Genomic DNA, 25,984 nt, shown 5'->3' on the forward strand with positions numbered 1-25,984 from the left:
TAAACTTAGTTTTCAGTTGGGGAAGCCAGAAGGATTTTGTTTCGGTCAGAGGACTAAAAAGGCAGATTCAGTCGGGGGCTTGGGAGACAGTCGGGCAGGAAGGTGTGCCAGACTAACCCTGTCCTTCATCTTACCTTCTCCACCACCCGCACCCTCCTGGACTCTAGCCTGACCACCTCCAGAGGCAGGCCCAAGAGAGTGGGTTCCGCCCGGCCCATGGCTCTCCCAGTCGATGGGGGAGGTGGTGATGAGTTCCCCACTGCTGGGCTCATGCTGAGCAACCAACAGAGGAGAGATGCAGCGAATCCCAGAGGGTAATGAGCCCAGAACACTACTGACTGGAGTGCTCAGCATGGGATCATTGGGAAGATGAGCTTGGGCAGATCTGTGCCGGGGGCGTCTTGGCTTTCTTAACAACTTTCTTTCTCTCTACTGACACGTCACCCCTCAGCCCAAGAGCAGAGCAGACAGGGCCAGCAGGAAGATGGATTCCTGCTCTCCCCAGTCCACTTCGGGCCTTTCTCATCCTGCCTTCCTCGCCCGCCCCCAGCCCCTAATGGGCCTCCCACTCCCTGGGTCAAGGCTCCAGAAACCGCTTAGACATCTGAGAGCGCCACGCTCCTGGAGGTCAGAGACTGTTCAGCCCACTGGTTAGTGGCGAGAGCCGGGCTCTGCATTTAGGCAGAGCTGGGTTCAAGTCAGTCTTCTGTACTTGCCAAATGACCTTAGATAATTTCTTTAACCTCTCTGAGCCTTCATTTCCTTATCAGAAAAGTGAGACTAAAAATAACCACTGCATAAAAAGGTGGTGAGGATTAACTAAGGCAACAGGCACGACTGTGAACCTAATTCAGTGTGTGGCACACGACCTAATTCAGTGTGTGGCACACGGCAGTTGCCCAATAAATATTAATTCCCTCTTCCCTCTAATAAGGAACTATTGGCCTTTCCTTCAGATGTAGAAATGGAAACTGCAGTCCCTTCTTGCCTGGGGCATGTGTGATCCACCCCCTGTGCAGCCTGACTGTCCGATAGAACCTGTGTGCAGGGCAATAACTGGAAAGGTATAGCCATAATGTGGCAGGTCCTCAGAGCAAGCCTCTGCCCCAGATACTATATGCAGGGACTGTATTTGGATCAGTAATAAAGGAAAGAAAGGCCTTGTTTCTCTTCAATAATCTTCCTCTTATGTCCTTTGAATCAAACAGCCTTAAAAGCCAAGACAAATCAATAGATGAGTGCCAGTGATTGGCATCTGGATTTTCTTTTCATTTAATTCATTTACTAAACATCTACTGACTTTCCACTGTGTCAGGCACTGGGCTAGGAATTGGGACCACAAAGTCAAGTAAGCTGTGTTTTTTGCCATCAAGGAGTTGGCAGGCTCAAGGGCTCAACAACTGAGTACAGGGTGATACGTGCTCTGCAACTCATAGGATTCTCTTAGAGTACAACCAGGGATTCCGGAAAGGAGTATTGCTTGGGCTGATTTTTTAAGGATAAGTAGGCATCGGCCAAGCTGAGGGTAGAAGAAGGACATGAATTTCGGAGAAAGAGACCAGTGCATCAGTTAGGAATTGCAGCCAATTGCTGATATAGACCACATTTGCTTAAACAAGATTAAAGTTTACTTCTTTTTTTTTTAATAAATTTATTTATTTTAATTGGAGGCTAATTACTTTACAATATTGTAGTGGTTTTGCCATACATTGACATGAATCCGCCATGGGTGTACATGTGTTCCCCATCCTGAACCCCCCTCCCACCTCCCTCTCCATCCCATCCCTCAGGGTCATCCCAGTGCACCTGCCCCGAGCACCCTGTCTCATGCATCGAACCTGGACAGGCGATCCATTTCACATACGATAATATACATGTTTCAGTGCTATTCTCTCAAATCATCCCACCCTGGCCCTCTCCCCCAGAGTCCAAAAGACTGTTCTATACATCGTGTCTCTTTTGCTGTCTCACATATAGGGTTATCTTTACCATCTTTCTAAGTTTTCTTCTTTCTTGTTAAAAAGAAAAAGTCCAGACATGGGCAGTCCTGAACAGGTACAGCAACTCCCAGTGTCAGCAGGGATCCAGGCCCCTTCATCGCCCTGCTCCACCCTCCTTAACACGTGGATTCTTTTCCCGAGATCTGTGGTGGCCGTGGAGCTCCACGCATTCGTATCTTCCTTCCTGACAGGACACCAAGAGAAAGGGGGAAAGCCCAGCAAGAGCAGATTACTTTCTTAGAAATCCCTCTCAGAAGTCTCAGCTGATTCTCAGTGGTGTGACCAGTGAGAGAAGGGACAGTCTGTAAGCCTGTACTTAAAGGATGCTTGTTACTAAGAAGAAGGAAAGAGTAGAAATTAGGAAATGGAAATTGTGCCACAGACAGCGTGTGCCTGGGTACAGAGCCTCAACACTGCCTTGTCTGTTTACGGAACACATAGTATTGTCTGCTTGAATCAAGGAGTCCGAGTAGTAAGTGGAAGAGGAATTGGAGGTGGTAGGAGATGAACCTAGAGAAGCAAATCCACATTTTCCATCAGGTCTGAAGGCTTTGCTGGTTCAGCTGAAGGGGGCATCTGCCAGGGCACCAGGCTGGGCTCAGCACCTGCAGTCCAGACCCCCTCCTATCTCAAAGGAAAGCCCCCATGTGGCTCTAGGGGTCACACAAGGCCTGCCAGGGCTTGGCCCAAGCTAGAATGTATATTGGCCAAAGGCCCCTAATTTTTCCCTTAGAGAACTAGAGTTTGGTCACACTGTGACCTGGATACAATCAAAATGTGTTTTGGGGAGCTTCCCAGGCGGTCCAGTGGTTAAGACTCCATGCTTCCACTGCAGGGGTGCAATTTCCATGCCTGGTTGGGGAACTAAGATCCCACAAGCCTCCCGGGGCAGTGAAAAAAAAGTGTTTGTCTTCTCACTCCAAGTTCTTGACCCAATAGGAAGAGCCAACATTTATTGAGTGTTTACTGTGTATCGGACGTTATTCTGAGTGCTGCTTCATTTGAACCTCACGTTTACCTTATGAATGAGTTATTCCATTTTGTTACTCCCAGGTTACAGTTTGGAGAAACTAAAACAGAGGCTTAAAATAACTCACCCAGGGTTACTAAATGGCAGAAGCTGAATTTGAACCCAGGTAGTCTGGGCTCCAGAGCTTCACTCGTAACCACGGGTCAGTTCTGCCAGTGGGTGAGGTCTCCTATAACAGGAGAGAATGCTGGGATCCAGGCAGATGGGTAAAGGCAGGACTAGGCGCAGAGCGTTTTGCTGTCTCTCTTGCAGGGAAGGAATGAACACTCAGGCTAACAGACCAAGCCTGGTCCGGGCTGGGACATGTGCTTTCGTCCCCTCCTCACGCATCCTGTCTCCCCAGTGCGTTCCGGCTCCGGTCAGCATGGTCCATGAAGAGACGCTCCGTCTCATTTTTCTTCTTCTTGCCTCCCAGCCATCAAGACTGTGATGGGGTTTTGTGCATCCTCTTTAGGTTCTTGTCTTTGCTTTGCTTTCCTTTCTGCCTCCCTGAGAATGTACAGCATCCACTCCTGACTTAGCTGTCCTAGACCTGTGTGTCAGGAGGGTTGGCCTCTCCCTCCAAGTCACCCTCGTGAGCTCTTCTCCTGGGCGGTGTGTACCTCTTCGTGGCCTCTGCTCTCTCCATCATCCCTTCTCTCTCCCCTCTTAATATCTGCTTGCACCTCCACTAACTTCAGCGTCCCTTTCTATTCTGAAATTCTACCCTCCTTCTGGCTCCTCCACTACCAGTCACCCGTTATTTCCATAAGTGTGGCCCAAGTCAGTTCACACACTAGCAGGTGTTTGCCCTGTCCTTACCTGTGATGCACCTCCCATCCTTTAATGCCCAGACCCTCCCCTCCAAGGAGAATGTCCTGACTCTCCAGCCCTCCAGAGCTGGCTTTTCTGAACTCCTCCAGTACCTGTTGTCTGTGCTACGGCTGGATGGCCATGTGGCACTCTGTCTTGAGTTGCTGTGATGTGGCTTCACTGTGTCTTCTCCACTTAAGTTCCTTGAAGACAGAAGTTATTTTTTTTTCCCTCCATTTGGATCTACTGCAGTGCTTTTGACTCTAATACAGTGCTTTTCTATTTAGGAGATTCCAAATAACTATTTCTTGATCGGTTGATGACAATAATTCCTAAGTCTCTTTACACATCCTTAATGTTTGTTATCCATTTCGGTTCCTTCAGCATTTGTTTGTTTTCACATTTTGAAGAATCCTGATCACTTCCGGACTTTGTCATCTCTTTAATCAGCTCAACTGGGCAGCCCTAGTCCTTCTCCAGCCCCACTGGATCTGTCCAGAGATGCAAGGCTGAAACACAGTGACCTCCCCTTGCAGGGTACCTTGTACCCCATTAGAGCTTAAACCTGTATTTTCTGCTGCCTGGCCTGGAAGCTGTCTTTGTGAGGGAAGCTCCCACAGCAACCAGGATATGGCCATGTAGAAAGTGCCGCCAGAAACAACAGATTCTCCTCCGTCAAACACCTTCCAGCACTGTCTGGAATCCTGCTGCTCAGGACAGGCTGTGGGAACTGGGGGTCAGTTGAAAGGTAACAGGCCTACAGCCTCTTTCAGAGACCATAGTGCAAAAGCTCATGGCTTGATGAGTCGAGCGGTTGATTCAGGACAGATCAAAAGTGAAAGTGTTAGTTGCTCAGTCATGTCCGACTTTTTGTGACCCCATGGACTGTTGCTGGAGCCCACCAGGCTCCTCTCTCCATGGGATTCTTCAGGCAGGAATGCTGGAGTGGGTAGACATGCCCTTCTTCAGGGGATCTTCCCAACCCAGCGATCAAACCCAGGTTCTCCTGCTTTATAGGTGGATTCTCTACCATCTGAGCCACCAGGGAAGCCCGAAGGCACTCAGATGGAGTTCTTTGTTAGGAGGAGTCAATCAGGGCAGACTTCCTGGAGCACAGAAGTGGTGTGAGGTCACCCCTTTACTGTATGCAGAGACTTCCCGAAGCAGGTTGCCTTAGCATTCCTGTCCTGGGAATTGAGCTGACGTCTCTCTGAGTGGGCTCTACCGCTCTGCGCCTCCCTTGGCTGCTCAGAGGTTGCTGCTTTTCTGGCTGTGATGCAGAGTCGTGGCCTCAGGGACAGGCAGGGCTACGGGAGGCCAGGTGGGGTCAGGCAGCTCACGCAGCAGGCAGATCAGCTGGGTCAGGGCCGCCGGTCCTTGGCAGGAAGTTAGAGGCCATGAGGTTGGGAGATGGGGTGTGAGCTCTGGCTCATATACTCACTAAGAAGGTACGAGCTGCTCAGAATCTCCTCCTAGCCTCCTTTTTCTCTCCAGCCTCCCTGAGGCATCCCTGTGAGAACAGGATTAAGACAGAGGATAGAGCTGGTCTTCCCCTTCCTTTCTGCTTCTCCTGACCTTCCCCCTCTCCGTTTCCCTACCCACTGGCTCCAGGTGGCAGCTCAGGAGCAGTGGGCCATTGAGAGCACCTACAAATAGCTTTAAAAGAAATCAGATTCTTAAATGGTATTTACACTGAGTGGCAGGGCAGGAGCCGTGAAGGTTTTTTCTGAGGGCGCTGCGGCGGAAAGTCCGTCCACAGTGGGAGAAACCACGCTGGCAGCAGTAGCCTGACCTCCATCAGAGCAGCCTTCAGCAGGCAGTTAGGCTTAGGCAAAGGTCAGGCTCACTGTGCTTCTCCGAGTCAGACATTCTCTTTAAAACCTTAATTGCGACTTCTGGGAAATCTTAGCTGGAGAGAGTAAAGGTTTTCTTCTGTCTCCACTTCAGAACACAGCTGTCTTGGAGGAGCGCTCCCCACATAGAGCAGAGAGCAGTTATCAGTGGAATTCTGCTTAGTCTGGCCAGACTGGGAGGTGGATCGGGGCGAATGAGGCTGCCATGGCCCCGCTGAGGGGGACGCAGGATGGCTCCTCCCTGCCCCAGAACAGGGCACCATCAGCCTGGGCAAATGGTAGCTCTGGGAGGCTACCTACTAGCTCCTGGGACCTCGTTAAGCTGAGTTGTACTGGGGACATTTGGTTGAAATGGGAGAGAGAGAAATAATTGTGATTAATGGGACCCTGGCTCCCATGAAGAGGACAGAAAGTCATGTCAACAAGCTGCTGACCCATCCTACATATTGTCCTTTCCTATCGCTCATATTTCATGCTCTCTTGCATCCGATCTCACTCTTGTGGCTTAGGAAACTTGCCGGAGTTGATTACAAGGCCCAGAACAGCATCACGAGGCTGTGCCAGTGGAGAAGGACTGTGGTCCCAATGTGGAGGAGCAGAAGGGTCAGAGTACTTAGACCGCCCGTGCTGGTCACTCCCAGCCTGCCTTTGAGCAGAGGCAACTGGGGCCTGGCTACAGACCATAACCCAGCAGACTCTAGATGCCAACCCCAGCCCTGCCCGGGGAGTTCAGAAGGGCTTAGGGCCTATGAAAGCTCCACTCTGACGGTGTAAGCCATGCCATTTTTAAGTCATCATTCGCAGTGAGGAAGCTCAGCCTCACCCCACAGAAGAGGGCAGGGAGCAGGGTCATTAACCGGGCAGATCTGGGCTCTGGCGGGCTGCGTTTATCCCAGTCTGCAGCTGTATGCACCCACACCTTATAATGGGGAGCTTATACTCATGGGCTTTTCTTTGCATTACTGACTGGACAGAGAGATCACAAGCCCTCCCAGTCCTACAAAGCAGTAATTCAGCTTCCCCACGTGACAGCGGGGTGCGCAGACAACAGAACAGCCCTCTTGCACCGGCACTGCCAGGACCCAAAGACTGCAGGTGCTGGGGTCTACAGCATCGCATGGGGTGTTATTTCTATGTTACAAGAGGTAACGGCCAGATTTACTGACCATAAAGTTACAAGAGATTTGAACAGAGTTTGTGAATGTGCATCAGACGTCGGCAGGGTGCTCCAAAATGCCCAGATCTCGTCTCTACTGGGCCTGAGAGAGCAGCTCCTTAGTGGGGAGAGAGGACAGGGCTCTTTCTCTGAGGCCCATCCAGGGGTGCAGGTCAGCAGGGCTGCTGGCCCCTACCTGGGTGGTCGCACACAGCACACACATGATGTGCTGCCTGGCAGGCTCAGCAGGCCAGGCCAGGCTTCGTGACTGGCAGGTGAAGGCAGGATGGATTTAAGGAAGGATACGGTGACTCCAGGGTTGAGGGACTGCCTGAAAGGAGCCCACAGGAGATGGGGTACCTTCTGAGCCAGCTGGATGGTGAGGGAAACATGAGGAGGAAAGGAAGCGGGGTGCGGGGCAGGGCATCTTCCTCTGGGGACAGTGCCTCCAGCTGTCCTTTCATGCCCTGGATCTGACATTCATCAGGAAGGATGGGCATTCTGTATTTCTGTGAGATTGTTTGCCGTTTCTTATATTGAGTTCAATGGAATGAGTAAACTGCCTGGTCCTTAGCTGCCAGTGTGGAATTTCTGTCTGTTCAGGTCCTTCTGTGTGGTGCCTTCTTCTGGCAAAAGGGATTGGTGTCTGTGGCCCCGTTGCCTAGAGACCAGGTGATGATGAAAGAGGAGAAGCCCCGTGTCCCCTTCCATCAGCGCACACACTCCTGTCCCAGCCCAGCCCAGTTCTGACGGCTCTGACGTGGCTGAATGAGGCGTTGGCTTCCCATCCACACCCCAAGTTCCTCCATTCCAACTGCCGTTGACTTTCCTCGGGAGTATCCCTGCTCTCCTAGGAGGGCTGGAGACCTTGAGGGTTTCTCAGCCCTGTGCTCAGACTTTCCCTCAGCCTACCACGGCCCACCAGCCCACCCAGCCCCTGGCTTGGAGGATTTAGCCCCCGACAGTGGCCTGGGACCTCGCCCTGTCCTGTCCTTGTAGTTCCTCCTCTAGCTGTCTTCCATCTGCTTGGCTTCTCACCCCTGCCTTGCTCGGGGATGGAGGCCAGGAGTCGGGGGTGTGTAGGAGGCCGGGGAGGCACACACAGCTGCTGCCTGCCTGTGCTTCTACCCAGATAGAGAGAGGCACCCGGCCTCGCTCCCGTTATAGTCAGTGCCGGCAGAGCAGGTGCAAAGCAGCCCCTTCTGCTCGTGACGTCCAGTCCCTCTGAGTCATCATGGCCTAAAGCCGGTTTGAGCTCCTCTGTGAGTGGATGCACTGTGGGAACAAATGCTGTGTGTCCTTAGAGGGGTTCTCGAAACAGGCCTTTTCCCATCAGTTGGGTGCCAGTGGACTTCTCCAAAGACAGGGGAACTTTTCAGTCCCAGGAACTTCCCTTCTGCCAGTGACGTGGAGAAGCTAGGATATCTGTTGTGTGCCTACTGTGTACCATGGACAGAGGAGCCTGCGGTCGCAAAGAGACATGTCTGAGAAACTGGACAACAACAAACCATTAATAAATGCCCACAATGATGCTACAGTTAATATTGGTGTGGACAAAGTCCTGTGAGGAAAAGCATTAAGTATATAAAGGTGTGGTCCGAGTGTGTAGACGCTTGGTGGATGAGTTGAGCTGGAGCTCACTGATGTAGCAGTAGGAAGAAGTCTTCTAGCCAGGGGGAGAGGCCTGCCCAGAGCCTGGGACAAAGCACCTGTGTGAAGCCGGAGGTGGTTTGGCATGACTCGAGCTGGAAGGTGAGACCAGCAACAACCCAGTTTTATAAGGAATTGATCCTCTACAGTGCTGAGGAATTTGAACTTTAGCAGAGAATTAAGGAAAGGATTTTGGCAAAGGAAAAAGTGATCCAATTTGTTTGTTGGGTTTCTTTGTGAAGTGACAACATCTATTGAGAATGTCCTATATGCCAAACTCCTCTTAAGCGTTTGATTTGGGTCAATTCATTTATTCTTTAATAAAACCCTTTGAGGTAACTGCCATTATGATGCCCATTTAACAAATAGGAGAAAACTTAGACCCAGAGAGGTTAAGTGACCCACTTGAGACCACACAGCTGGTAAGGAGTAGAGCAGGATGTGAACCCCGATGGTCTGGCTAACCACGGAGCTGCACTGCCTATGATAAGCAACGCCCTGCAGCATCGTCAAGGGGCCATTGGGAAGTGGCGAGGCTGGGGGCAGGGAGTGTTACCCCAAAGCCAGGACCTGAACTCAGGGAGTGGCAGGAAGGATAAAGAAGACGGGGAGAATTCAAGAGATGTTTATGAAGCAGGACCATTGTGACCTGGAGGTTGACTGTGAATGTAAAAGGAGTCCAGGATGATTTCTAAGCTGCTCGCTCTGAGTGAGATAAGAAACGCAGGTGGAAGTGCAGGTTTTATAGTGAAGATAGTGGATTCAGGATTGGGCTCGTTACATTTGAAATGTATATGGTGGAGGTGAGTCCTGAAGAGCAGTCTGGGCTGGAAATAGGAGCAATGGTGTCATATAACTCTGAGCCATGCAATACAGGGACTGTCTATAGCTTCAGATGGCCCCCCAGGGAATGTCCATATTCACGGGGCGTGTTGGTGGGAAAGAATTCACAACTGACACTAAGAAAGCGTGGAGAAGGTTGGGAATCACAGAGGCCTTAAAAAAGAGCTTCGAAATAGAAGGCGGCAGTGCTTAGCTTTGTCAGATGCCTTAGAAGAAATTAATAAAATGGCAATTAAGAGATCTTGAGTGACCTTTGAAGTGATAATCACGTTGGAATGTCGATTGGCTGTGTGAGATGGAGGAGTGGATGGAGGTGAAGGGAGAGAGGTCCCTGGGTTCAGAGAGAAAGGTCGACTGGATGGGATGAGAGGTCAGGGCTAGGTTTTCTAAGAAGAGTGAGATTAGTAGACAAAGAGGTAGATGCAGATAGAAAGGGAGTCGGGTGGTGATTAGAGGAAAAGGTGACTGATAGAGACAGGTGCCCAAGAAAGCAAGAGACTGTGATCTACAGCCAGGTTCTCTTTGGTTTCTTTGTTTTTGTTTTTGTTTTTTTTGGCCACACCAAGGGCTTGCAGGATCTTAGTTTCCCAACCAGAGATTGACTCCCAGCCTTTGGCAGTGAGGGCACAGAGTCCTAACCACCGGACCTCCAGAAAATTCCCTAGAGCCAGATTCTTTTTCTCCAGGGTGGAAGGAAAAGAAATAATTACTAATGCCGCCATTCAGTTCAGTCTCTGAGTCATGTCTGACCCTTTATGACCCCATGGACTGCAGCATGTCAGGCTTCCCTGTCCATGACCAACTCCCGGAGCCTACACAAACTCATGCCCATTGTGTCAGTGATGCCATCCAACCATCAGGTCCTCTGTTGTCCCCTTCTCCTCCCACCTTCAATCTTTCCAAGCATCAGGGTCTTTTCTACTGAGTCAGTTCTTCACATCAGGTGGCCAAAGTATTGGAGTTGCAGCTTCAGCATCAATCCTTCCAATGAATATTCAGGACTGATCTCCTTTAGGATTGACTGGTTGGGTCTCCTTGCAGTCCAAGGGACTCTCAAGAGTCTTTTCCAACGCCACAGTAGAAAAGCATCAGTTCTTCAGTGCTCAGCTTTCTTTATAGTCCAACTCTCTCATCCATACATGACTATTGGAAAAACCATGGCTTTGACTAGACAGACCTTTGTTGGCAAAGTAATGTGTCTGCTTTTTAACATGCTGTCTAGGTTGATCATAGCTTTTCTTTCAAGGAGCAAGCGTCTTTTAATGACTGCAGTGACCATCTGCAGTGATTTTGGAGCCCCAAAATACGGAAAAGATAAGTTTTTATTCCAGTCCCAAAGAAAGGCAATGCCAAAGAATGTTCAAACTACCGCACAATTGCACTCATCTAACACGCTAGCAACATAATGCTCAAAATTCTCCAAGCCAGGCTTCAGCAGTACGTGAACCACGAACTTCCAGATGTTCAAGCTGGCTTTAGAAAAGGCAGAGGAACCAGAGATCAAATTGCCAACATCTGCTGGATCATCGAAAAAGCAAGAGCTCCAGAAAGACATCTACTTCTGCTTTATTGACTACACCATAGCCTTTGACTGTGTGGATCTCAACAAACTGTGGAAAATTCTTAAAGAGATGGGAATACCAGACCACCTGACCTGCCTCCTGAGAAATCTGTATGCAGGTCAAGAAGCAATAGTTAGAACTGGACATGGAACAACAGACTGGTTCCAAATAGGGAAAGGAGTACATCAAGGCTGTATACTGTCACCCTGCTTATTTAACTTATCAGCAGAGTACATCATGAGAAATGCTGGGCTAGATGAAGCACAAGCTGGAATCAAGATTGCCAGGAGAAATACCAATAACCTCAGCTACACAGATGACACAGATGACCCTTATGGCAGAAAGCAAAGAGGAACTGAAGAGCCTCTTGATAAAAGTGAAAGAGGAGAGTGAAAAAGCTGGCTTTTTCATTTAAAAAACTAAGATCATGGCATCCGGTCCCGTCACTTCATGGCAAATAAATGGGGAATCAATGAAAACAGTGACAGACTTTATTTTTTTGGGTAAAAATGCCACCATAGGTGCTTTATAAAAGCAAAGTGTGGGTCTGCACAGAAACCCACGGTGGTTCAGGTAAAGCCTGAGAGTTGAGATCCACAAAGCAGAGTACACCTGCCCCCGAGCAGACCTTGGCATCAGGAAGGTGTAAGGGCCTACAAAGGCATAGCTGGCATTCAAATGTGACCCGATTTGGTTACCTTTGAGTCAGATTTGACAGCCTCATACGGTTCCTCCATGGGTCAAGTGCATGCATGCTAAGTCGCTTCAGTCATGTCTGACTCTTTGTGACCCCACGGATTGCAACCCTCCAGACTCCTCTGTCCATGGGATTCTCCAGGCAAGAATACTGGAATGGGTTGCCATGTCCTCCTCCAGGGGATCTTCCCAACCCCGGGATCAAACCGGTGTCCCCCTGCAGCTCTTGCATCGCAGGCAGATTCTTTACCGCTGAGCCACCATAGGTCATACACTAATTTCTCCTGAGGAAAGAGGCCATTCGACTTCTCACCCCTAGTTCAGTCCCTGCAGGGCACAGGTACAGCCTCAGGGACTTCGTCTGGGCTTGGGAGAACCCCTTGTGGCCCAGAGCAAGGGGGGCCCCGGGTGCTGTCTGGAGACTCTGGATGAAGAGCGGTGCTCACTGCTCTTCTCCACATCACCGGGAGCATGAGGAGAAGCTGGACCGTTCAGGTGCACCCCACTTTCAGAAGGACTTACAAAGCCAGCCTTGAGCTCAGGAAGCCTGTGGGAAAGGATGCCAGTGGGGGTGCCCCGTACAGGGGTAGGGCCACCAATTCAGCCACACTCCCTGCGTGGACCTCAGGGAAGAGACAGTTAAATCACCCTCCAGTCCTCAGCCCCAGGTTTTCCTGGGAAGATGAACAGTCTGCTTTCCTTATTGTCTGCACCAAAGGAACAGATTGCGTCAGTTTGTAAACTGTGTTACCGCTTGCAAAGGCCTGGAGTCAGCAGGTTTGCATTTCCCAGCAGACCGCAGGACGCTGATTGCCCTGGCTCCTCCTCTTCGCCTCAGGAATGACCAGGAATTGCCCCTGGCCCCCCACCTCTGGCATCCCACCCCTCACCCCTGAGGTATTCCCGGAGAGAGAGGAGGAAGCCCTGAGCTCCTAGCTAGGCCATCTCACCCAGTGCTCAGGCCAACCCTCAATTTCCAGGAGTTTCCTGGCCACTGTGCCAACCCAGGCCTGATTTGCAGGCATTCCTAGGGTCTTGGCTTAGACCAGCACACAAATGTCAGAAACGAGATTTTCCAGAGAACAGTTGGCGCTGTGGGTTGGGCCTGAACGCGTCATCTGGTCTGCAGGTGTTGAGGGGCTGGGTGGTAACACCCTGGTAGGGACTGGAGCCCTGCTACTCCAGGAGCACAGGGAAGTTTGGGATGGACCCTCGGCCCAGGGGGCATTTCATAGGCACTGCCTCTGCGGCTCCCAGAGCGTTACATTATTAATTGCATCGTGTTAATGCTTATCATCTCTGAAAGACATCAGTGTGCGTGCGCGGCCACGAGTGGAGGGGACGAGTCGGCTGTGTTAAGCTGCTACTATATTAAGGTGAGGTGTCTCTTCAAGTTCACGGCTCTGGCGGCGGGAGCATATGACAGCAGTATGGGGGATGGTGGCAAGCCCGGCCGGCAGCGTGGCTGCCTGTGCGAGGCAGGAGAGGAGGCTCGGTGGCACTCAGATTGCCCCGGGTTGCTTCTCGCCTACCCTGTGGAAAGCTTTGGTTGGGATGCATGGGTGGGGAAGAGCTGGAGTGCCGTTCTTCCTCTCTCCCGCTCTCCACCTTCCCCTCTCCACAGGCTCCTGCCAGGTTGCCTGCAGGACCTCCCCGCCGGCCCTTCTCTCCACGTAACCCCTTGTCTATCCGCTCTCAGCGCCTCCCAGTCATACCGGTGCACCACCAGTGCCGCCACCCCCAATCCCAGCTCATACCTTAGGAAGTTCTGAGCAGAGAAAGCCTTAAAAACCTGGTTCGGTGCTCACTGACATGTGGAGCAACTGGAGGAGGGTGCCCAGCCCAGAAGAGGCAGAGCTGGTCCCTGGAAGGCTGTTTAGTCCAAGGATTTTGCTTTGCGCCTCTAAGCCTTCTCCCCATCCAAGCCTCACTCCTCCTTTGTTCCCAGTTCCAGGCTTGTTGCCGATGGCCTTGGGGTTACAGAAAGCAGGGCTGGGACCAGCCAGCGAATGGGGAGGGTGGCGGCTTCTGCCTATCACTGGGGCCCCTGATGTCACCTCCCCAGAGGTAGTGCTGAGCACTCCTGCTCTGCCTTCAGGAGGAACATGCAGCCAGCATCCTCTCACCCTTCTGGTGGAGGAAGTCTTCCTTCCCAGATGCTCCAGAGCAGGGATGCTCTGAGCTGCGGCCTACCTGGGATCGCCTGTCCTGCCTGAGGCAGCCACCTCCCTGGGGGGAGGGAGCGTCCCCGGCAGCTGTGTTCCAGGCATTCCGTGGCCTCCCAGCCTGTGGGGCTGAGGCTCAGTGATTTCCTCTGCTGCCTTGGGCGCTGTGCAGGAGAGAGGATGAGAGGCTCTTGGGGGAGACTACCTCTCTTCCATCCTCCCAATACACAAAAAGGGAAAGAGGGGTTATGTGGGAGGGGAGACTCTCGCCACTCTGCATTTTGCCAGAAGTTCCCTCTGTGCTGTACCTCCTTGGGCTGCCCTGAGTCAGCACCCAGAGCACGCCACCCCAGCTGTGCGTCCTCCCCGGTTCCGTGTCTTCAAGTTCTCTTGCCCTGAGTGCCCCTGGCGGCCTTGTTGAAGCTCGCCTTTTCCTGGAGGCCACCCCCAGCACACTCCGCCCCCACCCTACCATGGAGAAGGCTACGGGAGGGGCCCTTGGTCTTCGCAGTGTCACCCCCAGACTCAGAGCCACTGGACATCCGTCTTGGCTCCTGGAGCAGGAGAGGCCGGACAGCAAATGAAGCCCCACGGCGGCTGGCATTTCCTCTGGTCTTCTGGCTGAGCTCTCGGGTGTTCTTCCCCAGACACACACGTTACTTTCAGAAGGCTGATTGGCTGGGGAGGGCCTGGACAAGTGAGTCGTCCTCTCTGTAAGAACATCAGCCCCGCCTGCCTTCGCTTTTCTCTCTTCCTGCACACCCACCCCCCTCACCTGGCTGGCCCCACATGGCTCCCCGGGGCAGACGGTGCCTCACTGCCTGGAGTGGGAGAATGGCTCAGTCCCCTCCACCCGCTTGATTGAAGCAGCTCCTGTGTTAAGAAGCTGGACAGAATCCAGACAAGGAAAGAAGGGGACCAGTTGGGGTGGTAGGTTAGGGATTGAGACTATGTTTGTGGCGGGGGCCAAGATAATCCAACCACTAGGAAAAGGGCTATGAGCAACGAAACATGCACGCTGCTACTGGCGCCTTCCCTCCCTGGGTTGGAAGCCTGCCCCGCGCCTCCTCTTTTCTCCTCTCTCCTTCTCCCCTTCCCCACTCCCTGCAGCCGCAGCCAGGAAGGGTGAGACCACAGCCCGCCTGGGTGGGAACTGAGGTGTGTGTGCTGCCTGGGACAGGAGCACTTCCTCAGTAATTAGGAGATGTGCAAATTAACAGCCTGTGCCATTTGTATTAATTTGGTAAATAAGCCAGAACAATTTCATTAGTGGCACATTAATGTGCTCGGGAGCAGGAGGACATGTCCCACCGTGAGGCAGCAGGGCCCTCTGGCTACCCCGGCCCACAGACAGCCTGGGACCAGTGGGTCTAGCTGCTTTCCCTCTGGGCGTGGCTGGCCGGGCCACACCCCCTGATTCGCTCTTTGTTGGAGAAGGATTCCCCACCCCAACCCCAGCCCCAGCCCCGCCCACTCTGATTGACTGCCTCTTCCCTCACCTGCCTCTCTGAGGGAGAACCAAGGGAACTGGGCTCAGCCAAGCAGGGCTGCTGCTGGTTGTAACTGGCCTGACTGCTGTCAGCTGGCCCTGAGCCAAAGGAAGTGGACGCTGTTGTACTTCACCAAAAACTCACGGTCGGAATTAGGATTTGAGCCCAGGTCTGTCTGACTGCAGGATTCATGCTCTTTCTACCACCTCCTGGCCCAGTCAGTACACCCGGCTCTGGGGCAGATTTAGAGAACAAGCTTTGCTCCCATTGGAGCTGACAGTCTGAGTGCATGCCAAGTTGCTTCAGTGTCCGACTCGGTGACCCCATGGACTTTAGCCCGTGTCAGGCTTCTCTGTCCGTGGGGTTGATTCTCCAGGCAAGAATACTGGAGTGAGTTGCCGTGCCCTCCTCCAGGGAATTTTCCCAACCCAGGGATCAAACAAAAGTCTCATGTCTCCTGCATTGGCTGGCAGGTTCTTTACCACTAGCACCATTTTAGCTGGTGAATAGGGACATTTTTAAATAACTGCTCCTCCCCAAGAAGTAAATAATTGAAGAAGCATTTGTGTGTCAAGCACCCTTTTAAGTGTTTAACATACTAACATTGGCTCATTTAGTCATCAAAACACATCTTTTGAGATAGGTACTATCACAATTCCAAGATAATTGATTCACTAGAAGTCAAGCAGGTGGTGAGTAAATGTCTCTGTTCCGGAGTCCATGGTCTTAACTCTGGTCCCTGAGTGTCAGAGGGAGATATCCGGGCCAAGTGTTCAGTTCACTGCAGGCCAAGGTTAGGGAAGCCATCACAGGAAGATGGTGTTAGATCTGGAAGAGCTCAGCTCCCAGGGCCTAGTTCAGAACTGCAAAATCCCCACCCACTCTGCCAGCATCGGGAGCGGAGGACGAGAGACGCCAGCAGGTGAGCAGAGCATCCAGGATGTCCAGTGTGGGTCTGCCCTTTAGACATCTAGGCTCTTGCTTCTGTCTTAACCAGAGTTATCACCAAGCCACCCCCTCCACGTGGCACCCCCTGCTCATAGCCTCTCCTCCCCCTAGCTCCATGTGCTCCTAGGTCCCAGCATTTGGCTTCAGTATGAGCGTTGAGGATGGGGAATGAGGAAAGCCATCATCTGTCCCTTGCTGACATTGCTTGTGTCCACGTGTACCCCGTGAGCCCCTCGCTATTATCACCTGTCTATATACACACCAAATGCCCACATGAAGTGCTGTGGCAGCCCATGGTGATCACCCAAGGCCTGACCTCCCTGATGTCAGTGCCATTGCAGGAACCTCCCAAGCCAGTGGGCAGAGAGTCCAGGTCTCTTCCTGAAACACTCCAAGATGCTGAAGAGACAGGCAGCCATGTTGTCTAGCACTTCTCACTTTACACCGCAGTCCATGAGCAGTGTCTCACCAACACTTAGGGTAGCCAGAAAGAGACCAAAAGAGGTTTCTTGTGTACTTGACAAGAAAGAGCTTCCCCTAATTCCTATCTGCAGTTGGAGGCAACTTGCAGGAAATTTCTGCTTATAGTCTGTATACCAGAGATCAAACTGGTCAGTCCTAAAGGAAATCAACCCTGAATATTCATTGGAAGGACTGATGCTGAAGCTGAAGCTCCAGTACTTTGGCCACCTGATGGGAAGAAATGACTCACTGGAAAAGACCCTGATGCTGGGCAAGATTGAAGGCAGGAGGAGAAGGGGACGACAGAGGATGAGATGGTTGGATGGCATCACTGACTCGATGGAAATGAGTTTAAGCAAGCTCCAGGTGATGGACAGGAAAGCCTGGCGTGTTGCAAAGAGTTGGACATGACTTAGTGACTGAACAACAGCAACATCTGTGTATGGTCAGTCCTAATTATACGTGAGCCCATATTTTCTAATTCACTCACTTGCTAAAATTTGTTAGCTCCGTCAGTACCCCTGCAACTTTTTGGATCATTTTTGAACTTGCATAGAGTAGCGAGTCTCCCGGGGAGTACATTTCCAGCTGAGGCTGCACGTGAGGTGGCTCTGCCTTCTTATTTCAGCTGTCATCCTGCAAACAAGTGTCCTACTCATGGTCTGCTTAGCACCGAGGTTTTCAGGGTTTCTGCACTTTATGTTGTAGTTAAAAATGGCCTCCAAGCCTAGTGCTGAAGCGCTGTCTAGTGCTCCTGAGAGCGGGACGGCTGTGATGTGCCTTAAGGAGAAAATCCGTGTGTTAGATAAGCTTTATTCAGGCATGAGTGACAGCGCTCTTGGCTGTGAGTTCAATGTTAATGAGTCATCGGTATGTATTAAATACGGTGTCTTTAAACAGAAGCCCTCGTCGAAGCAGGTTAGGTATTGATAAGTTGATAGAAATATGGCTGAAGTCTTGTAGGAACCTAACCCTGTGTTTCCCCAGGAGGCAGTGGTCCAGGATTCCCTAATTCCTTGTTCATGGTAACTTTATAGTGATAAGTACCACAGATAACTAGAGAGAGAGAGAGTATGTATATATATTTTTAATTAGGAGAAAAATACCAGAAATTTGATGAGTCTTAAGAGTAAGTCTTAAAGTTGAACAGAGAAATGGAGCTTTTCCAGATATGAAGAGCTGAAAGTGTTAGTCACTCAGTCATGTCCAACTCTTTGTAACCCCATGGACTATAGCCCGCCGGGCCCCTCTGTCCATGGAATTCTCCAGGCAAGAAAACTGGAGTGGTCGCCATTTCCTTCTCCAGGGGATCTTCCCGACCCAGGGATTGAACCTGGGTCTCCTGCATTGCAGGCAGATTCTTTACTGCCTGAGCCACCAGGGAAGCCCATCACAGATATGGACCCATGTAATTTTATAGTCAAGTCACAAATTCTCAGCAGTGAGTGTGAAAGAGAGACATGATGAAGGATGAACATGTAGACCAACCTGGGAGCTCCCGCTACACTCTCTGCTTGGTCCCCATGTAGAGTCAAGACTTCAGTCTTCACCCTGAACCCTCTGCGCATCTAGGCTGGGGCATGTCCAGCAAGGCCAGAAGCCCAGAGACCCAGGTGCAGCAGGAACACTGGCCCAGCCCCAGCCCTCCTCTAAGACCAGCCTACCTTCCCTAAAGCCCCGTTGTTTGAATGAGAAATTACTGTGGTGGCAGCAGCTGTAATAAAAGGAGGAGCGGGGACCCACAGGCGACAGCTTTATCTCTCCCTCTACAGCCCAAGATGGATTGGGCAGCAGCACGGTGCCCAGGGCCAGAGATTTCTTTCCTCTGCAACCGGCTGGGCCCAGGGGCTTGTCAAGCCCAAGTTAGCGTATCGATTGCCGGCAGGGAGAGGCTGGGTACGTGTGAAGCCAGGGCTCACCTGCCAAGAGAGCCTGGCTGCTCCCCAGCGGTGTTGGCCCCAGGTGTGGCTGCTTAGTCACTCGCTGGCGTCTCCCCCTGGCAGGAACCTTCAGAGGCCAGCATCTGGTTTGTGGCCTCGGAGGGTGAGGTGTGAATTCGACGTTGGCGAGTAGGGTCTGAGCCTGGGCACCTGACAAGAGAGATGGATGGCACCTGTCTGGTCACCTCTGCAGCTCATGTCTCAGGCCCTTACCTCCACCACAGGAATCTGGTGTGAGAGGAAGCCACGGGCTTCTCGTCACAGCTGCAGCGGCCCACCTCCAGCCCTGGCTGGAGGGAGGTCTCGGGCTTGATCAGGGCAGCCATCCTGGCTTTAGGAAAAGGACACCTGGCAACGAACACAGTGGAAGAGGACAAGAGGTGCTGGCGTGGGCCTGGGAACTGTACCAGTTTGACTTGTTTTCAGCTGGGCATGAGGAGGTGTTTCGGGAGCCCCCAAATGCAAAGAAGCCCTGTGGATTGGTGGTAGGAGCCAGCATCGGCACCCCCACTCTACCCATTGTCTCATGAGCCCCCAAACACAAGGCAGGCAGTCCTCTACTCCTCCCAGAAGTCGTCTGGGATCAGCTGCCGCTTGATCTTAGCATGCTTGATAAAGCACAGCAAATGAAGAAGAGGTGGTCTTCCCATGTGTTCTCCTTCCATCCCTGTTCTCGTCTGAGTCCAACAAGCCTGCAGCCTCTTCCTCCACCATTAGACCTCCCACTGTCGGGATGCCCCGTGCTGCAGCACCCAGGGCATTTGCAAGGTGGCAGAGCGCTCTTCAGGCAGTTTGTCACTCACTTCAGTGAATTTACTGGCCAGCAAGCTCTTGAGGCACCTGTGCTTTATCATGTACCATTTTGCCCACCTGTTCTCTGCCACACACACAGGTCCTCCCAATGAATTATTGCCAGGATTAGAGAAAGGGGAAACCAGTTTTGCCATCTACAGTTGCGGGTCCTCCCTTCCTCCAGCCCTCAGCAGCGTGGTGCCCGTGTGGGGTGGACAACACCCAACAAAGCCTGGCATTCCCACCCTGGCTCCACCTGGGAGGGGCAAGGTCCAGGGTCCTGGATTATGGTGGAGCCGGCCTTAACCCAGTGGACAGTGTGGGGAGGGGTCGGGTGGGGAGGTCAGGGGTGTGGCTGGAGGAAGGATGCTCTTGAGACAGGGCTGTGGGGAGAGTAGGGGAGGCGCCAAGGAGGCAGTGGAGAAAGAAGGCAAGCAGGGCAGCCTGGCCTCTGCTCTCAGCTCTGCCCCTTTCTGGCCCCACTGCCCCTGTGTCTCAGTTTCCCCACTAACAAAATCAAGTTGGATTAGATGAGTATAATACCTTCTTTTTCTAGCTCTAATAAACTCTTCATATCCCCTTCTACAGTACACCCCCACTTCAGGCATTGTTGAACCTGCATTCCGCCTGAAAGGGTCACGGAGGTCTTCGTGTAGGAAGAGGGTGTTCGCAAATAGGAAGAACACCTGGCGGAGTCCTAACTCTGCCGGGAGAGATGCTGGGGACGCGACTCCTTGTGAGGAAACAGAGGCCGCTTGGGTGTGCAGAGGGAGGGCAGAGCGGGGAACCAAGAGCAGGACCAGGAAGGCGGGACCCCGGGTCCTTCCTGTTCGTGTCCTCGGCAGCTGCCACTGGCTCTGGCCCAGGCTTCAGAGAACTCCCAGGTATTTAGACATTCATTTTATTGCTTAATCGAGCTTGAAGCCGTTTAAATGAATACAAGTTTTTACGTTTAGCAGTGAAGGTTTTTACAGGCCCCTTTAGCAGGGGAAGAGGTTGGGAGAGAAGCCGAGAAGGAATTCCTCCTGGGCCACTGCCTTCATGAGGCAGAGCGGCATCCGTGCTGGGTCGGGGGTCCCTGGGCTCTGCAGGGATCCTGCCGGCTCTGGGGATCAGCCACTGTGCTCGGCCCCGAAGTCTGGGCTGATGGCGGTGAGCACACCCCTACAAAGGGGTAACCTCCAGCTGGAATCACCCCCTAACTACCCCTGCGCATCAGGGTGCTCTCTGCCCACCTGCCCCCTTCCCTCCTCTCCTCACCTGGCTCTCATCCCACTTTTATTGCCTTCATTAAGCATGACTTCATTCAGCTCTTCCAGGAAGAACACAGGTTCTCCCCTCCTTGGGGATTGCCTTGCTCTCCACTTCCACCCAAGGCTTGCCTATCTTCCTAGCAGAGCTGGGGCTCAGTGGGTGCTGAGGAGGAGTAGGTGTTGCCTGACTCACCCCTGACCTTTAGCTGTGTACACACAGAAACACACACACAGCTCACTTAAAACTAAGGAGAGTCAAGTTTTCCCTAGTAGCTCTCTGCCAAGAGGAAGGGGAGGGGATTTGAGGCAAGGGGAGTTCTGACGTTGCTTTGTCAGTGACACATCTGTCAATGGTGAGTCTGGGGTGCAAGAAGCTGAAAAACATAGCCCAGCTCACAGCACTGAGGTGAAGGGTTCTCAGACACTCTCACCCGCTCGCACGCTGACTCACCGTTGCAGCTGTTCCTGCCCGTGGGCTGACCATGGTGGCAGTGGCCCCGGGGCCGCCCTCCTCCCCTACCCACCCCAGGCTCCCGATGCTAGCTGACACCCCCCTTTCTGCTCCCTAGGTAGAGGTGGAGGTGGAGAGCATGGACAAGGCCGGCAACTTCATCGGCTGGCTGCACATCGACGGCGCCAACCTGTCCGTCTTGCTGGTGGAGCACGCGCTCTCCAAGGTCCACTTCACCGCCGAGCGCAGCGCCTACTACAAATCCCTGCTGTCTGCCGAGGAGGCCGCCAAGCAGAAGAAGGAGAAGGTAGGCTGTGGAATGGGGCCGGGGCCCGGCGGGGAAGGAGTGGCTGCCCTCTCTCGCCCTCCCGTCCCCCCACACCAGCACTGCTGCCTCCGTACGACAGACAGAAGCGCTTCTGTCCCCCGTCAACTGAGTGACTCCGGCTGGTGTTGGTGTCAGACCCCACGCTGAGGCAGGCCCCGGACCCTCTCTGAGCGCCCCTGTCCACCACCCCGGCTCTGGTGGGCTTGACACCGGAAGCTGCCTGGACGATGACCTTGGAGCCCGGGGTCACCCGAGACCAGAGACCTTCCTTCCCCCGCCCTGACCCTCCAGTGCTCTCGGAGGGGCCGGGTGGCCTGCAGCCCATGTCTGAATTTCCTTCACATTGCCCTGCAGGGAAGCCCATTTTGGAAGCTGCCCCAGGAGATGCATAAAGCTGTTAGGACAGCAGATTTACAGCCCATCAGTCTGGGCAGACACTGCATTGAAGAGACAAGGGGGGTGGGTTGGAAAGCAGCTTTTGGAAACAAATGGACGATTAAGGAACCGAGCGGTTTGGTGATGGGAGCCGGGCTCGGCAGCCCCTTGCCCCTACCCCCACAGCCTGTCGCCACTGACTTACGGCTCAGCCCCTATAATGGGGATAAATCAGCTGGCCACCAATTTGTCAGGGCTTCTCGGAGCTTGAGGAGGATTTCATGGGACAGCCGTGCTGAGCCATAAATTTGTTCCAGGAATAAATGTTTCCTTCCCCATGGGGCAGCCATCTGGCTTACAACTCGCCTCTCAGAGCCAAGGCCCAGACACCTGCCAAAAGGAGTGGGGGGCCCCGGGGCCCAGAAGCCTCTGGCTCCTCCCACCTCTCCTCTGAGAGAGCATCACACTTCCCCCAGGGGCCAGGCACCAGGTGCCGGAGGACTTCTGGGATCTTTGTGTCTCTTAGTCTCATCCCCTAGGATTAGGACAGGTGATCGACCCTACTAGAGCTGGAAGGACTCCAGGGAGAGGTGGCTCCAAAGGCCAAGACAGGTGGAAAAGACTGCCCACGTCTTGGAGGGGCGAGCAGGCCACCACGGGGCCTCTGGGGAGGATTCCACTTCTGTCCCAGTTCTGCTTCCATTACAGCTCCCATTATAGCCTGTCTTCCTAGAGTGATGGGGAAGCAGGCAGCCTCAGCTCCTACAACGGAGGCACTTCCTCTTGGGTTTCCTTTCTGTGACAGCTTAACTTAAGACTGACACCCCCTGTGTCCTCTGCTCGCTGCAGGGAATGGAGGAGAGGTGGTGCAAAGGTGGAACGAGTTAACAGCTGTGGGACATTTCAGCAAGCACCCGCCTCTAAGGCCCAGATTCTGAAAGTATCTCTGCCCCCCTGGCCCTGCTCCCTGGCTACTCGGCACCTGAGCCTGGAAGCCATCTCTTCAGATCTGAGTAGCCTTCTGCCGTCTGAGAGCAGAGACCCTAGAGGGACCGAGGAAAGGACAGAGAAGGGAATCTGGCCAAAGCGTGGTCCCTTGCTTAGGTGCTGAGCCAGGCATCACTATTTACTACGCAGTGGATTTGTCTGGAAGAACCCAAGTCGTCATTTCTCTGGTGCCACGTGATGGTGCTGAGGAGTAATTACCAGTGATTAATTACTTACACAGGCTACGTGGTTTTATTCCAGTCCAATTAAAATGCAGCACACCACTCTCAGTGCGAGGGCCCGCCCGCCTCCTGGGGCCCTCCTGCACATCCCCTCCTCCTTGAGGCCTGGGGGAACCTAGCCCGAGCTCCCTCCTCCTGGTGGGGCTGCTCTCTGGGAACAGCGTGGGCAGAGCCTTGGAGCAGCCCTCCGAGTTAGCTGGACTCAGACGGGAGAATCTGGTGGTCAGCTGGGCAGCAGTAAACTTCGTATCTGAAGTGTCCCCAGGACCCCCAGCCTGGCCTTGCCAGTGAACCAGTGAGAGCTGCCTTAGCTGTCGAGAGACGATGCATCTGGGGCTAAGAGATCATCATGGTCCCTGTGGGCTGAGAAAGCCAATACCGAGAGATTTTGTGAAACCAGGGGCACAGAAGTCTTGGGTGGGTGTGATTATGTGCCTGTGAGAAGGTCTGAATGAGGAACCCCAACAATGCTGTGTTCCCCACTCTGAGAATTTAGCTACCTCCCTGCAAGACCTGATCCCCCTGCGCCTTGCCGTCTCCTCTCCTTAGTGAAGAGGCTAGTCTGTAGGAGGCTCGTGCAGGGTTCCCCCTCCCCCTCCTCTCGGGATCCTGGGCAGGTCTGAGGGCCAGAGAGGGAGCCTCAGAGGGCAGCTGTCTGTCCCCCACACCCCCTGCCCCACTCGTACCTCGGCAGGGCCCTTGACAGGCCTGGATTGGCCATCGATTGGCTTTTATTGAGCTTAGCTTCCCACTGCGGGCTTGCAGGCCTTCACCACCCTGGCCGCACGCCAGCCCCTCCTCTGGTATTAAATAGGATTTAGAAAGGAAAGGTTCCATGCAGTGGAACCTCGGGTCCACACAGCCCGCAGCCTGCCAGGAGGAGGACCCAGGGCTCCCCCGGGAGGAAGTGCAGGGGGGTGGAGTGTGGATGGGGGCAGGGCGAGGACAGAAGAGACTGCCTCTCCTCTGCTGCTAAGCTGGCCCCGGGGTGCAGGGGATCTGAGCAGGACAGGAAGTGGCTGACCCAGCAGTGCGGAGCAGGGGAGGGAGGGGGCTCCCTGCCCACTAGCCCCCGGGATCTGTAGCCGGGGTCACAGAGGGTGTCTGGCTGGCGTGTGTGCCCCTCCCTGCCCAGATTCTGCAGAGAGACAACCGCAGTCGGCGTGGGCCCAGCTCGCCCTTGTTCTGAGGGTGGGGACCTGCCCTCCAGCTGACTGACTCCTTCCCACCACAAAGCCGCCTGACTGGGCCACACTCACCAGCTTCTGCAGGGACCCCGCAGGGCTCTGTGACTGAGGGCCAGGCCTGCCCTCTTAGAAATGGAGCACTCCGTCTGAGGAGCAGCCCCCCTTCTTCTGGCCTGGGGCAGCCTCAGGCTTCCAGTGTGTTCTCATCCCCGGAGGCGGCAGTGTCCTCTGCTCCCTGCCTGCCCGCTGCCCTGTGAGCTGTGGGACCCCATAGGACGGGCCTCTGTCTGCCTCCTGGTAGGAAAGGGGCCCGAGGACCACCCCGAGGCTCTGTCTGCATCATCCCTGACCTCCACCCCGCTGCCCCCTGAACCTGCCAGGGAAGACGCCCCACCTTCTCTCTTCAGGAGGAAACCTGACGCTGTCACCTGAGGCACCTTGGCTTGAGGAGTTTCTACTCTCAGCCCTGTTCCCATTCTGTCCACAAGGCAGAGGAGCCTCCCTCCCCTCCAGCCGAGGGGTTAGGATGGGGACCGGCTCAGGAGCCAGCGCAGGGGCCCCGGGAAAGGCAGGGAACAAGAGCGGAGGGAGGCCCTGACTTGGTCTGCGGCGGTAGGGGCACAGTCTGGAGAGTGGTGCTGGTGGGGATGGCGCAGAGGATGGACTGCTGGGCCAGGAATGCCGCTGGCGAGTCTCCGCCACTCCCTGGCAGCCTCCCCCCAGGCTCAGAAAGTCCCTGTTGCTCATTCCAGTTCCCGGGCCCAGGCCTCTCCCTCCAGTGGAAGGACACGCACTCATGCCACGTTAGAGGCAGGACCATGGTTTCAACGGGTGTCATCCAGAGTGGTTCAGCAGTTCCAGCTTTCATATGCTGCTTGGTGCACCGCCCCACCATGCCCCAGGAGCCCGTGTGTGGCAGAAGGGTCACGTGGCCCAACTGCCACCTCTTGCAGGGGAAGAAAAGGAGACTCAGAGGAGGCATGTGACGTGACTGAGGTCACACAGCAAATTAAAGGGGAAAATGAAAGGACCAGAGTCCACAACTCCCACCTACGACTTTTCCCACTGTTCATTGCTGCCTTTTGTGTTCAGGGGCCCAGGCGATGCCAAAATTCCCCTTGAAGGGCTCTAGGGCCCGGCCCCCAGTGTTCAAATCCTGGTTCTGCTACGTCTAGCAAGCCTGTGTGCCTCGGTTTCTTCATTTGTAAAATCAGGGGTAATGTTGATCTCTTTTGAAAAGGTTGCTGTGAGGATTAGATGAGCTAGTACTTGGGTAATGTTTAGTGCGGCCCTGAGTGAGCATATAAGGTTTGGGCTAATAACTTCTGTCACCGCCCACCCGAGTCCTGTATGTGTGGGACCCAGTGTGTGGTCCAGCCCCCCGGACTCCCCCAGCCCCTTTCTGCCGCCCGGCTGGAAAGCCATCTCCCTCCCTTGCTCTGACAGGCCTCACTACTGGGATAATCTCCTGGCCGCGGGATTGGACTTGACGCGCTGTCACCCTGCATCAGCTTCTGAGCACTGCAGCCCTGACAGTGCAGGGCTGGGGGAGAGAGAGGGAGAGGGAAGGGTGGAGGGCGGCGGCCCGGCTTCCGAACCGGGGTCAGAGCAACCTCCGTGAGGTGCGGAGGACGGGCATCCTCGCACAGTGGCGGCCCTCCCCTCCGCGGCCCAGCGCCGTTGCTTGGAGAGCCTCAGGAGCGCTCGTGGCCTTGTGATGGTGGGAGGGCCTGGGGCGTTCAGTGGCCCTCACAGGGGGTAAGGGAAGGGGACAGGGACTGG

The 25,984-nt window shown here is 53.8% G+C and overlaps 1 protein-coding gene across 1 annotated transcript in view; it reads left to right on the forward strand.

The window, feature by feature from the left end:
• SND1 (staphylococcal nuclease and tudor domain containing 1) overlaps positions 1-25,984 on the forward strand; it is a 411,141-nt gene that overhangs the window by 375,663 nt on the left and 9,494 nt on the right. The window contains exon 17 of the mRNA XM_043873509.1: positions 21,202-21,390. Coding sequence (XP_043729444.1) covers positions 21,202-21,390 — 189 coding nt within the window. The remainder of the gene's footprint in view (positions 1-21,201; positions 21,391-25,984) is intronic.

Source organism: Cervus elaphus, chromosome 18 (assembly GCF_910594005.1).
Source record: "Cervus elaphus chromosome 18, mCerEla1.1, whole genome shotgun sequence".
NCBI lineage: Eukaryota > Metazoa > Chordata > Mammalia > Artiodactyla > Cervidae > Cervus > Cervus elaphus.